Source organism: Pituophis catenifer, unplaced genomic scaffold (genome assembly GCF_029215685.1).
Source record: "Pituophis catenifer annectens isolate HBS135680 unplaced genomic scaffold, rPitCat1.0.hap2 SCAF_3, whole genome shotgun sequence".
NCBI lineage: Eukaryota > Metazoa > Chordata > Lepidosauria > Squamata > Colubridae > Pituophis > Pituophis catenifer.
In genome coordinates, this window is record NW_027256883.1 from 180,714,292 (window position 1) to 180,729,220 (window position 14,929).

A 14,929-nucleotide genomic window follows, 5' to 3' on the forward strand; every position below is an offset into this window, starting at 1 on the left:
AGATTAAATCAGCTAGAAAGCAGGGTGAAGGAAAAGCTTCTTTTTGTGCCATTGATCAAATCCATCTGAAGTGATCAACTTGTGTACTGCACAGTACACAAGACATGGCAATACAGTCTGGTCTGATTTTAGGAACTTTTGTGGGATCTTTTTGTTCATCCTGTTCTATGAAGTCATAAAGCGTGAGGAATACTGGAACATTCAAAAACATTCAATGTCTCATCGTGTATCTCAATTGTGGCCTAATTTAAGTAGAAATTTGCAAGGATAGAACACACATAAAAACCCAATAATTTGATAATTGTGAATTTATTAGAGCTAACTTCTTAGAATAGTTTTATCTAAAAATCTTCAGTATTATTGAATCCCATTGTGCTATTGACATGTAATTGTCCATGCAAGACAGTAAATTCAATTCTTATTTAAAATGACAACAATCCTGGGGCTGTACTACTTTAGAGTACAGATAGGAACTCTCAAGACTTCAAATTTTTCCACATGGAGAATGAATTTAAGCTCTGTCTTCTCTATTAAGATAAATTATCTTTGTATAATTAAATGCTTATCTGAAATGGTGCAGCCCAGCCACGGTTGACTACTTCAAGACAATGCAAAAAGCACAGAAAGTTGATACATGTATGAATTCGTACAGAAGATGCATTTTAAAATGTAACAATAAAACACAGGTGCCGTTGGAGGGTAGTAATTTAATTTTAGCTTCAGAAAGACTATTCTGTGTTGCCAGATTTTTTGTAACTAATAACACATAAATAAGATAATAAGGCTGTTCAGTGCTTTAGATCAGCGGTCCCCAATCTTTCTGGCACCAGAAAGATTGGTTTCATGGAAGATAATTGTTCCATGGACCAGGGGTGGGCGGGTGGGAAAGGGATAGTTTCACGTGCAACCTAGATCCCACACGTGCACACAAAACTTTGCTCGCTTGCGCACCACTTGTGCGACCCAGTTCCTGACAGGTTGGGGACCCCTGCTTTAGATTACTAGGAATAAAGTTATTTTAGTGTGCATTTGGGTATGCATGTAGCAACTCCAGACCACGTAAGTCTTTTCTCAACATCATGCTACCATTATGGAGGATAGGCATGCAATCTTAGGAAGACATGGCTGCTTTAACAAATTGCCAACAGATGCTATATGAACACCCCCCAGGCATTCCGAATCATGTTTTTCCCTTGGCGTGTGAAACGCTGCACATCCCTAACTCTATTCTTTTTTTCCAAACTAGTTAACAAGTTCATACAGCATTTTGTCTTGTTAAAGCAATACTTCATTCTCATGTTTAGTCTAAAATAGGTAATATATTTCTATTCTTTGTATAATTACTTGGGAAAAAATAGTAAATTCATTTAAAACAGACAACAGTTGAAAACACACAAGCTTCAGATAAGACTGTTATGAAGGACAATCGTGTTGTTGTGCAGATAGGGTAAGGAACTTTAGACATGCAAAGTACACCATCTGATCACAAACATTTCATCCACTGTGACATGAACAGCATATAAGACTTATTTTCCAAAGATTAAAAAAGCTCAAGAAAAAAAAACAGATTTCTTGCCAAAAATAGTCCTTGAATCTTTTGCCAACATAATATATCCTTTTAAATATTCAGTAAAGAACTATTACGATCTCCCTTAATATTTCATTCTCACTATGGAGAGTTATATTAACTTTACAAGAAAACTGAAAGGAAATTAAATATTTCTTCTTTACTTTGTACCTCTTTCTGATTACCTGGAAGGAAACACGACGCAGCTCACTGCAGATGTCTGTTACCAGCACATATTCTGCTAGTGCATTCTGTAAGTTTTCATATTACATGGTGGTTATATCCCCAGTGATATAATCTGTATTACACTGAAAAAGACCACAGATCCATATGTTGCTTGATCCTTAAGGTAAGGAATATCTATGGAGTTTGCAGGCATTTCATATTTATTTTACAGTGATAATTTCTATTCATAATCCTTTAAATATTGTGAAAAATACAGTAACATCTACATGTACACATCCGATGAAAAGTCTTCAAATGAGGCTGCATTTTGCTTCTCCTTTTAAAGGTAAAACTTTAAAGTTCAACAGAAACAGGAGAAATCATTGGTACTGCCTGTAGTCTCCAAAGGGAGAGGCTTGTAACTGAGATGGGTCTTCAGAAAGCTGAGGACCTGCAATTAAAAAAAAACAGCAATTGTTTATCACTCTGCAGTATATTGCTGCCCTGAATGTTTCCATTAGGGTCAAGGGAGAAAGTTGGAGTTCTTAGGGTATGATTGTATCATACTAACATGCAATTGGGAAGGCACCAACAGTTAAGAAACTACTGTCATGTGTATGGAACTAAAATTGGCAACTCTATGAAACCACTACTACACAATTTTTGATGCCTGTTTTGTGAAAGTATTAAAAGTTTGCAGATAATTTTAAGTATCCACAAATGTTTTAGTTTGAATGCTTTCAAATTTATTGCAGTGAAAATAACTCCCATAATATTTAATGGAACTTTTAAAAGAAGTAAAATTGTTTTTCAGTGAGAGAATTAAATATCAGATTTTACAGCATATGAAACTAAGCAATTGTCTTACCGTTTGGAAATTGAGCAGATGCAAATCTTGTTAACAGGATACCTGCTCCTTCAATTAAAGCTAGAAGAATTCCCCCCATAGCTGCAGATCCAACCATGGCAATTGGTCCATCTAATAAAAGGGATTAAAAAAAAAGGAGTAGAATAATCTTTAAAAATCATTCTATAATAATACATCAGATTACATGTTATGTTGGAAATGTCAATCTAATTATTATTATTATTATTATTATTATTATTATTATTATTATTATTATTATATTATTTGATACCTAGGACACTGACAGCAACCTGTATCAATCATTAGCACCAGTCAATCGTATTTGTGACATATTTTTAAATGTTCAGTTGACTGAGTTTCATGTTTAATGAATAAAAGAGATAATAATTCAATTAATAACCATCCAGCTTTCAGCACTTTGTAATTGTTAAACATTTATGTCTGGCTAGGTGGCTCAGTGGCTAAGACACTGAACTTGTCGACCAGAAAGGTCGGCAGTTCAAATCCCTAGTATAGGTCTCCTGCGTGAGCAGGGGGTTGGACTAGATGACCTCCAAGGTCCCTTCCAACTCTGTTACTGTTATCTGTTATTTAAAAACAAAGAACAATACAAAACACAAAAACATAATGGGACAAAAGAATAAAAATAGTAATAAAATAAACCCAGAGGAGACTAGAAAGGAAGAAAGGGATATCAGTCATTCTTTCCAAAGGCGAAAATGGGAATGTAAAGCTAAAAAACATTGAAAATTAAAGTGTAGATTCTTTATATAGCAGGCGGGTACAACCTGCAGCCCCAAAGGTCACGTATATCACTCCAAAACTTTAGGTACAATTTCCCTCCATCCTTTCAAGAAAGTCTAATGTTGTTAAAAAATTAAGAATAATAGAATATGCATTGATAAAGCCTCGTTATACATTTTAATCATCTGTCAGAAAGTTTTAAAAATGTTCATAGGTAGTATCTCTACAATAGTCCTTACTTCTTGAAGCTAAAATGGCCCCTGTTAAAGCACCACTGGAAATAGAATTCCAGGGATCTTCTTTTCCTCTTGCTTTCACCAGGCTGCAGTCGATCATGGAGAAGAGGCCACCCCAGATAGCAAAGCTACCTATTTGAATGAAAAATAATTCAAAATTTATAACCAAAGTTTTAGTGGTCATTTTTAAATTTGGATCCTAGCAAAAGAAGCTAGAGAAATGTTTATCTTAAGTTCAAAAAGAAACAAAATAGCTCAGCAGATTAATGCATTGTAATTTAACTCCAGCTGTCTGCAATTAGTAAGTTTGAATCTTGCCAGGCTCAGGTTGACTCAGCCTTCCATCCTTTCTAACGTAGGTAAATTGAGGACCCAGTTTGTGGGGGCAATAAGCTGACTTTGTATAAATACACAAAAGTATGAAGGCTATTGTTTAACGCATTGTAAGCTGCCCTGAGTGTCCGGAGAAGGGCGGCATATAAATAATTTTTTAAAAAAAACTATGGTTATGAACAAACATGTCAAATATTCAAGAATTTAACACAAAAAGGAATTATAATTAACGCCAACCAAAGTTCCTTAGGGATATTCCAAAAGATAAGAACATTTGATTAAATTCTGCATCTCCTTAATTTTTCAAAGCAGTTCGCTTAATAAATAAGATACTTCCCCCCCTTCTTTCTTCTTCATTCTGGATTATATGGACAAGATCATGTAGTTTCTGGAAATTGCTTGCCACCCCCCCCCCAAAAGGCTGAGAGTATTTGGCTCAAAAACCACCCATGTGGCTTTTGTACCCACGACACATTTAGAACTCAGGCCTCACCACTCCTGGCCCAGGCCTTAATCTCCAGGCCAAGCTAGTTCTCAGTTCATACATTAAATGACAACAATTTACTCTCTTTTACTTATTTATTTATTTATTTATTTATTTATTTAATTTATATACCGCCCTATTCCTAAGGGACTCAGGGCGGTGAACAGCGAACAATAAAAATACATGTAATACAAACGTTAATAAAAAACCAATTAAAATATACTAAACACTCTGGTCCTAGATAATTCAAGACATCCCAGTTTAAAATAAAATCAAAAAGCAATATAAAGGGAAAGTTAGGCCAGGCCGGCCTGCTGAAACAGGAATGTTTTGAGGGCACGGCGGAAAGTGCGCAGATCCGGAATCTTCTGTATCTCTGGGGGGAGCTCGTTCCAGATCGTGGGTGCCCTCACAGAAAAGGCTCTCCCCCTGGGGGCCGCCAGTTGACACTGTTTGGCTGATGGCACCCTGAGAAGCCCCTCTCTATGGGAGTGTACTGGGCGGTGAGAGGCTATTGGTGGCAGAAGGCGGTCTCGTAAGTACCCCGGTCCTAAGCCATGGAGCGCTCTAAAGGTGGTAACTAAGACCTTGAAGTGCACCCGGAAGACCACAGGGAGCCAGTGCAGCTCGCGCAGGAGGGGAGCCACATGGGAGCACTTATTTTAAGATAACTGTTTTGTTCTGTCACTGAAATTGAACACAGACATATTTTATCACAAATGTATATGCTTGTTGAAAGTATTGATCTATGCTTCTAAATAACTTTATGTCCTTACTTAGACAGGAAAGAAGAAATCTACTTTCTAGCCAGGCAAAAAAAGTTTCTCATATCTTGAATCTTGAAAGATAATTATCAAGTGTTCTTTTCTCCCTGCTTAGGTAGACAGGGCCCTTGAAAAAGGTGGTCTTCCTTCTCCACCTAGGAAGGAAACGCTCAAGTAAAAAATATATTGACAAATGTAATATGAGTGTTATCTTTTCCTGATTTAAAATAGGCTTTTGTTCTCTTCTTTCCATTGTCAAAAGCACAGAGCAGATAATGGCACAGCTATAGTAGCCCCTTCTTCAGAAAAGAAAAGTAAAGATCATGTCCATCAAGAAATGTTATCACTTTTTAAAACAGAGAATAATAATATACAACAATAATTACCTCCCAGCTGAGGTGCTCTGGTTTTAATAGCTGTCAAACTACCCCGCAACCGGTAATTTACACCCTGGAAAAGGTAAAAATACACTATTAAGAGTAATACCAAAGGTTTTTATTCAATTTACAATCTATAGAGTTTAATCTATGATCCTGAGACTGATAATGCTAAGCTAAAATTCTACTCATCACCATGCTGAGACAGGCAGCAACAGCTGTAAAGAGCTCTCCCAAAAGTAAAAAGGGTTTTTTCTTTTACTTTGTATTTTTAACCCATATCCCTGGAGGTTTTTAAGAAGAAGCTGAGCAGCCACTTCTCAAGTGTGGGTTAATTGATTTTCCTGCACACTGCAGAGAGTTGGGTTACATGATACTTGTGGATCCTTCCACAATTATATGATTTTATTATTTCAGAGAAATAGGCATTTTTTAAAATGTGCTTCATGTTGTATATATAAATAAATTTATGATGTTACAATGGATTCGTTACGATGGATTCATAACTGGCTGACCAACCACACTCAACGTGTAGTCCTCAATGGAACTGCATCTACATGGAGGGAAGTATGCAGTGGAGTACCCCAGGGCTCTGTTTTAGGCCCAGTGCTCTTCAACATCTTCATCAATGACTTGGATGAGGGGATAGATGGGGAACTCATCAAATTTGCAGATGAGCTGGAAGGAATAGCCAACACTCCAGAAGATAGGCTCAAGATACAGAAGGATCTTGACAGACTTGAACATTGGGCGCTATCTAACAAAATGAAATTCAACAGTGAAAAAAGCAAGGTTCTACATTTAGGCAAGAAAAACAAAATGCACAGGTACCATATAAGTGGTACCTTGTTCAATAGTAGTAACTGTGAGAGGGATCTTGGAGTCCTAGTGGACAACCATTTAGATATGAGCCAGCAGTGTGCAGCAGTTGCCAAAAAAGCCAACACAGTTCTGGGCTGCATAAACAGAGGAATAGACTCAAGATCACGTGAAGTGTTAATACCACTTTATAATGCCTTGGTGAGGCCACACTTGGAATATTGCATTCAGTTTTGGTCACCACGATGTAAAAAAGATGTTGAGACTCTAGAAAGAGTGCAGAGAAGAGCAACAAAGATGATTAGGGGACTAGAGGCTAAAACATATGAAGAACGGTTGCAGGAACTGAGTATGCCTAGTTTAATGAAGAGAAGGACTAGGGAGACATGATAGCAGTGTTCCAATATCTCAGGGGCTGCCACAAAGAACAGGGAGTCAAACTATTCTTCAAAGCACTTGAGGGTAGAACAAGAAGCAATGGGTGGAAACTAATCAAGGAGAGAAGCAATTTAGAACTAAGGAGAAATTTCCTGACAGTTAGAACAATTAATAAGTGGAACAACTTGCCTGCAGAAGTTGCGAATGCTCCAACACTGGAAATTTTTAAGATGATGTTGGATAACCATTTGTCTGAAGAGGTGTAGGGTTTTCTGCCTGGGCAGGGGGTTGGATTAGAAGACCTCCAAGGTCCCTTCCAACTCTGTTATTCTATTCTATTCTAAATATAACATATATAATTTTATAAATTTAAAATATAAAAAATTATTTTCACCGAATTATTTCCAAAACTCTGTATTTAAATACTATAGAAAAAGAAATCATAAACTTGTCTCTAGAAATTAACTTACCACTGGGGAATTTCTGAATCCTTTGATGGCTTGAAAGATGCCTCCGCCAATGGCTCCCATTGTGAAAGCTCCACCACAATCATCCACTATTCTCCAGGGGCTAAATATACATATATATATATATATAAATCTTGTAACTTTATCACAGCAAACAATTCCTCAGATACTTCAGCTTCAATGTATTATGTCCATTAGCTTGCTAAAAATACACAACCTCAAAAAATCAAAACAAAAACCAACAGACAAATACAGTATATGTTTCAGTTATTTTTCATTGTGGACCCTCTACTACAGTCTTGATTCTAGGTAACAAAACCTTGCAACATTATATGTTGCATAAAACATCTTGTCAGAAGAAAGAAATCAACATAGAAATCATCTGAAAGGCCTAGGACTGCTGGTAAAAAAAAAAGAAAAGAAAATAAGATTATCATGTTTTATCAAATAACATCTATTCTACAGCATTAAAAGACATGTGTGATTGATTGAACTTCTATACCACACAAATATTTGGGCAAGCTCCGGGAGACAATGGAGAATAGGGGAGCCTGGAGTGCTATGGTCCATGGAGTCATGAAGAACCGGACAGTGACTTGCACAACCACCACCACACAAAGATGATGCGCTAAAGGAACACTGTGGTATCTGCGCTGTAACAGTGCTGAGGGGAGAGCATTGCAACATGCCCTAATAAAGGCCCATTGATATTTTTGATTTATCAATGTATGATGATAGCAAACTACCGTATATGTCTCCAATTAAATATTCTGGCAATACTGTGTAATCATTAATAGCAGAGATGGGGGTACCCTCTACTGCAGCGGTCACCAACTGGTGGTCCACGAGAAAATTTTGGTAGTCCGCAGGAAAATTATTTGCATTTTTTATATTGCATTAAATCAGGGATCCTCAAACTACAATGAACGTTTGTGTTGCTGCAGAGAGTCTCCCCCTTCGGGGTCTTTTTGTGCGGGTCAGAGGGGGACAGAAATTCTGACTTGGGGTCTGCTTCAGCCTCCTGGTGCGGGCCTTTGGGTGAAGGCTGGAGGGAAGAGCCCCTGGTGACAAAGAGCCAGAGAGTCTTGCATCATGGCCTGGAACTGGCTGACCATTTCAGCCCGCTGAACCTCCAGGCACCGGTACCTGGCCTTGCACTCCCGCAGGTCTTCCCTCTGCTTGGAAAGCCTATGCTCGTAGTCCCAGTGAGGCGCTTCTGCTGAGCCTCCTCAGTCAGATCCAATTTGAACTGAGCCAGCTGTTTTGCCAACTCTTTCTCGCGGTGGCTTCTTAGGTCCAACAACTGCTTCTTGTTGGGGCCCTAAGGAGCCCAGGTGGGCAGGCGAGGAGTGAGCAGAGGCTGGCGAGGCGCCCCTCAACATGAGCGACATCGAGTTGGCCACGCCCATCCAGTCACATGATCACCTAGCCACGCCCACCCAGCCAGTCATTAGGCAGATCCACACTAGTGGTCCGCGCGGGATTTAAAATTATGAATTTAGTGGTCCCTGAGGTCCGAAAGGTTGGAGACCCCTTGCTCTATTGTACATATGGCGCTGAGTTACCATTTACAAGACCCTTTGGCTAGCTACCGGGAACTGAACTGATCAAATAGTGCTGCATTGATGGGGTTGGTTAGCTGCTGGGAACTGTACAGTAATTCTGCAGCACCTAAAGCCCGCAGACCAGTGTTTCTCAACCTTGGCCGCTGGACGATGTGTGGACTTCAACTCCCAGAATTCCCCAGCCAGCTCTGCTGGCTGGGGAATTCTGGGAGTTGAAGTCCACACATCGTCCAGCGGCCAAGGTTGAGCAACACTGCCGCAGACTCTCCTACCTCCCACAGGAGATGGAGTCGAAATTGGGCTGCTATTTTCAAGACGACCCGTTTGCCAAACCGGCAAGGAGTCCCTCAGGGCACGTTCAATCTAACAAAGCCGCGCGCAGCCATGTCATTCCACGTGCCTTCTCATGGCTAGGAGTCGCTTCTCGGTCAAAGGCCGCCAGGTTCCGGCCACCCTTAAAAGAAGCTGCCTCTTTGGGATCCCTTTGCCCATCCACTTTTAAAAGAAGCCGCGCGGACTACAAGGCGTCCCCGCCCCGAGGATACCCCGAGTCCTTTGCCCTCTATGAGGAACGAACAGCTGATTCGCCCAAGGTGACCGGCTGGAGAAAGGACAAGGACGCGGGGTCTCCAGGCGCCCCCATTAAGGACGGAGCCGGCTGCCGCTCGGGAGGAAAAAAAAAAAACCAGGCAGGGAGAGTGCCACGGCCATTGCTTACCAAGGCTCTCGCGCGTATTCCTCCATCTTCGTCCCGGTTTCCACACCGCGGCGTGACGCGCAGAGTCAGACGGTTGCCGGCTTGTGAATCAGGCGGCTTTCGAGGCCCGGCGACGCCAGGCGCAGCCATTGGCTGCCAGTCCTGAAGGGGCCGGCTCTACTAACGAGGCCCGGTTCCGGAGCTTAACGGCGGCTCACGTGTTGCCCTCCGATTGCATGAGGGACGCCGGGCCGAAGGAAAATGCTGGAGGAGGAAAATTAGTTTGGGATTTCTGTGTTATAAATGAAGGGAGGGGGGCGGGCGGAGGCAGTGCCTAAACGTTTTCTAGCATCAGGGGTCCCGTAAGAAAGCAAAAGAATAACTCGCTGTTAAACGATCTGCTTGGATCGATTCGGTATACTCGATTCGACGGATACTTTCAATTTTGACGACGGGCATGCTGAGGATAAAACGAAAGGGACCAAAAAGTCAAGGTCGAATAGTTTTTATCGGGAGCTTAAATGACGTCTCCTTACCATTTCCTGACTCTCTGGCTCACGTGCGAAAGGGTTAAGTTCTTTTTACTGCACAGTACTTGTACATTCATCTGAATGGCCTAGGCCAGGGGTGGGCAAATGTGGCTCTTTTACAACCTGTGGACTTCAACTCCCAGAATTCCTGAGACAGCCAAGCTGGCTCAGGAATTCTGGGAGTTGAAGTCCACAGGTTGTAAAAGTCACATTTGCCCACCCTTGGCCTAGGGCAGTGACGGCTAACCTTTTTGCTGTAGTGTGCCAAAAGCGGGGGTAATGGGGATTGCATGTGCATGTGCCCACACCCATAATTCAATGTGCCCGTCCCCCCACGCATGTGCACGTGACCCCCCCTGCTCTCCCCCTGCTTTTGGCCCTGTGGGCCCAGTAGGCCCATTTTTTTGCCCTCCCCAGGCTCCAGAGCCTTTCTAGGAGCCTGCGGAGGCTGAAAACAGCCTTCCCCACTCCCCTGGAGGCCCAGAAACAGCCCATTTCCCGACTTCCGGTAGGCCTGGAAGGCCCGAAAATCAGTTGGCCAGCGCGCACATGTGTGCTGGACTGAGGTAGGGCAATGCTTATGTGCCTACAGATATGGCTCTGTGTGCCACCTGTGGCACCCGTGCTATAGGTTTGCCATCACGGGCCTAGGGTTGCTGCTAAAAAAAGAAAAGAAAAGAAAATAAGATGATTGTGCTTGGTCAAAATCCTTGGTAAAAAAAGGACATGTGTGATTGGTTGAACTTGTGTACCACATGGATAATTGGGCAAACTCCGGGAGACAGTGGAAAACAAGGGAGCCTGGCGTACTTCGGTCCTTTGAGTCACAAAGAGATGGACATGACTTATAGATGGACACTACTTAATAACTACATAACCTCCAGCACACAGATAAAGGTGTTGCACTAAAGGAACACTGGTATATCTGCGCTGTTAATGGTGCAGTGTCTAAAGAAAAGCTTGAGATGGAAAAATTATAAAGCTGCAAATTCTACCTTCTGCCTCTTTCTGCCCCTTGGCACATTGTTTTCCCCATGTCCCTCTGCTGCCTCTGATCCCTGTCTATTTGCACATGTGAATTAGACCAGCCCGAGACTACTAAATAACCCATATATGGCCATGTTTGCTTTGTTGAGATAGCCTTTTTATCCCGTCACAAGAATAATGAAAAGCCCTCACTGAAACTTCATCTAGGAAGCAAGAGGTGAGAAATGTACAGTACAGTAATGACATTTGAAGAGTGGTCTCTTGTGTTGGAGAGAGATCCTAGCATCCGGTAATTGGATCTTTTATGACTGAATAGGACTGCCCTTTGCATGCCAAAATAAGGAGTGAACCAGGGAAAGAACATTCCTGAGCATGGACGTGTGCAGATTTTTCGACCTCTGTCACAAAGGCTTTATTTTGGAGATTGATGATGCATATCAAATGAATCGAGACTATACATTGTAGAAGGAGAGCCAAGTTAGTGTATGGTGGCAAAAAAAACTTTAATCTCTCTTCTGGTAGTAGTACTTATTAACAAATTTCATTAAGATTTAAATGGTGATGACATAGGGAGGAAGGGAAGGGAAAGTACTTGTAGTCCTCAACGTACGACCACAATTGAGCCCCAAATTTCTGTTGCTAAGCGAACCATTTATTAAACGAATTTTGCCCCATTTTACGACCTTTCTTGCCACAGTTGTTAAATGAATCACTGCAGTTAAGTTAGTAACATGGTGATTAAGTGAACCTGGCTTCCCCATTGGCTTTGCTTGTCAGAAGGTCGCAAAAGGGGATCACATGACCTCAGGACACTGCAACCATTATAAATATGAATCAGTTATGAAGCATCTGAATTTTGATCACATGACCATGGGAATGCTGCAATGGTCCTAAGTGTGAAAACTGGTCATAACTCACTTTTTTTCAGTGCCATTGTAACTTTGATCACTAAATGAACTGTTGTAAGTCAAGGACCACCTGTAGTTGGTTATGCAGGCTATATGTGAGCCGGATTGCATCTACCTTATTATTTAACAATTTCCCCTTCACTCCAATTTAAATCCTACATCGATCAAGCCACTTCATGCATCTGATGAAATGAGCTGCTGCTCAAGACCTATGCCTTTTAATAAAAAAAAAGTTGGAAATATTGCTACTGGACTCTTGATGTTTTTGTCAGGAAAATATACAAACTGTATTACCACGTTTCCTTCTTGGCACTGCATTGAAGAAGCCCCAAATACTGAAACTAAAAGCAAAGTAACAACATCATACCTCAAACATCTATCTAGTTCAACAAAAGTAGAGGACTGAAGGCCAGTGAGGTTTTTATTTACAGTAACACAAAGTTGAAGTATTGCACTATATTTACATCATATAATAACATTTTTACATGTCATGTAATATTAGTGACTGCCAGCAGATGGAGTGCATTGTTTGTAAAAATTATGCTTAGGAAAGGTCTGAGGGGGATGGGAGAAAATCCTAGATTAAAAAAATGTATTTTGACTTTTGCTTTGGCAATTATTAGATTGAGCTAAAATTTACAGGCCCTGGTAATGTGCACTTTGAAAACACATTTTTAAATAGTGTAAGTATGCATTAATACAGTGATAATTAATTTGATATGTTCATTCAATCATGTTTCTTAATGACATAATCCAGTTTCGATTATATAAGTACTGTAGCATTTTGGGAATTACATTTTTCTATTTTGACATCAGCCTATTATTTCTTTCAAATATCATTAAGACATACTGTAATAAATTATGATGCAAACCAACCATCCCCAAGGTGATACTCTCCAACATGCTATTGGCTAGCTCATTTTGAAGTTGAACAGAGCTGAAACCAGTAAACTGGATAAAATTTAATGCAAATGTCAAACAATGAAGCAAGCATTAATTTTTCAGCATCATTTCTATATATGACCTTCCAACATGAACGCTAGCCATTACAAAGCAGGTGAAAGAAGATGGAGAAGGTGAGTCACAGAAAAAGCAGAACGAGGTATGAACCCTCCATATTATTTGCATAATAAAAGATATGAAATATTTGGGTCAGAATTCCCCAACCTGGAATGCTCATGAATGGAGTACTTGTTCAATACTTTAGTGCAGGGTTGTCAAACTCAAGGCCCAGTCCACGGGGTGCTTAGATCTGGCCCACAGGGCCACCCTGGAAACAGCAAAGCAGCCCTCCCGGACTCCATTTTCAGCTGTGACGGTCCCCTGCAGCCCTCTGCCAGAGAAAATGGAGCTCGGGGGGGGGGGGGCACTGCAGTGGCATAGCCTAGCAAAACAAACTAAAAACAAAACAAAAAGAAATGTTTCCCCTTTTGCATTTGAGCATGCAAGAAGGGACAGGAAAGGAGAAAGGGAAAGAGAATCGAATGATTCAATTCAATGAAATCGAGCTTGACACCCCTGTCTTAGTGGACCATCATTTTGTGAAAATAAATTAATTTAAAACCTGACAATTTTCAATAATGCTACTGTGGCATTTAGTGAGTTTTTGAAATAAAAGCTGAGGAATAAAAACTTTCCACTAATAGTTCCAGAACTACTCAGAAACTACCATCCCTGCTGTCCCTATATTTTGCTAGCAATGTAACATCTTCAGAAGATACTTCAGAGAAGGACTGAAAGATCTAAACTTTTTACTGAAAATCTCCCAGATTAGAATGGAAGATACATCCTATTATACTCAGGTCTCCACTTACTAGCAATTGTAGATAGGCAATCCAACTCTATGCAAATGTATTCAAAAGAAAATCTGATGGGCTTTCTAGCTAGATTTTAACTGCATGTTGATGAGGGTTGGGGACTTCTTTAATGACCTATGCATTGGAAGTGTGCTGTACAATAATAATAACTATAATTTTCTATCATTCATTTTGTGTAAGATTCCAAAGAAATATCAAATTGAAAACTCCTGTATTTTCAATGGAAAAGTAGGAGATATGCTGCTTTCAACAAACTGAATCTTTCATTAAATTAAGAAAGCTTCAGGCATATTCTTATTGTACATATTATTGAGAGAAGTGAAATAAGACACTGCATGCCAATAAGGAGATGCATTTGTTTGTAGATCTGTGAGCAGTTGATATACTTAAAGATTTTGTTTTCATTTCTGCATCCATGCAGCGAGCCAGCAGCTTAGGGAATTTTGTTTTGCTTTTCTTTTTAGAAAATGTGCAAGTTTCTCTTTCATTGCCTTTAAAAACCTAAAAGTTCAAGACTAAATTTGGTCATGCAGCACTTCAAGATTCCCTGGAATGTCCTCAAGTTTCAAACTCCTCTGATGGATATCAGCTCCACCTCCTGTCTTGTATGATTGGCTTTCCTCTGCTTGGCTGAACTGTTGTCACTTTTCATTGGCCAGTTTCTCTACATCTGCATAAATCAATATAATCCAAGCTGTAAAGGGGGTTTGGTTTCTTACATATAACATTTCAACACCTCTACAGTACCAGAAAAAAGAACCTGGTTTTGCAGAAATCCCAACTGTTTTTTTAAGCTTGCTTTTTAATATATACACAAATACATATAGATACACATATACAGAGTGTACTCTTGCAACCTGCCAAGATGTCTAGAGTAGCAAAATACCGACGGCAAGTCAGTGAAGATCCAGATATTGACAACTTATTATCCACTTTGTCTCCAGAAGAGATGGAGGAGCTAGAAAAAGAGCTGGATTCATCTGATACAGATGGGAGCATTCCGGTAGGCCTCGAGCAGAGAGATAAAACTGACAAGCAATTGAGTGGCAAGTGCAATCGAGAGGAAACACTCAGCCACCGTGAAAAGGAGACCAAGAAATTTATTCCAAAGGAACAGTCAACGGATGTAAGTTGCTTTTGGGGAAAGTTGCATTAGTATAAGGGGCGTAATGCTAGCTGTAAACTATGGCTAGAATTATACAGTTTGCTAAGTTAAAACACCA

The 14,929-nt window shown here is 40.4% G+C and overlaps 2 protein-coding genes across 2 annotated transcripts in view; one reads left to right on the plus strand and one right to left on the minus strand.

Moving 5' to 3' along the window:
- Positions 1 to 321: 321 nt before the first annotated feature.
- Positions 322 to 9,591, minus strand: TIMM17A (translocase of inner mitochondrial membrane 17A). The gene is made up of 6 exons (XM_070939910.1): positions 9,486 to 9,591; positions 7,206 to 7,305; positions 5,548 to 5,611; positions 3,584 to 3,712; positions 2,601 to 2,711; positions 322 to 2,183 (listed from the first exon to the last, which is right to left on the minus strand). The coding sequence occupies exons 1-6, from the start codon at positions 9,509 to 9,511 to the stop codon at positions 2,113 to 2,115; spliced, it is 501 nt and encodes a 166-aa protein (XP_070796011.1). The 5' UTR covers positions 9,512 to 9,591; the 3' UTR covers positions 322 to 2,112.
- Positions 9,592 to 14,448: 4,857 nt separating this feature from the next.
- LMOD1 (leiomodin 1) overlaps positions 14,449 to 14,929 on the plus strand; it is a 28,686-nt gene continuing 28,205 nt past the window's right edge. Inside the window, exon 1 of the mRNA XM_070941609.1 lies at positions 14,449 to 14,832. Coding sequence (XP_070797710.1) covers positions 14,572 to 14,832 — 261 coding nt within the window. The 5' untranslated portion in view covers positions 14,449 to 14,571. The remainder of the gene's footprint in view (positions 14,833 to 14,929) is intronic.

Excerpts from the sequence above, each read along its gene's own strand:
- TIMM17A (XM_070939910.1), bottom strand. The coding sequence starts at position 9,511 with ATGGAGGAATACGCGCGAGAGCCTTG. Across the intron at positions 7,306-9,485 it reads GAATACGCGCGAGAGCCTTG|CCCCTGGAGAATAGTGGATG; the intron begins GTAAGCAATGGC and ends ATGTATATTTAG. Across the intron at positions 5,612-7,205 it reads GATTCAGAAATTCCCCAGTG|GGTGTAAATTACCGGTTGCG; the intron begins GTAAGTTAATTT and ends TACCTTTTCCAG.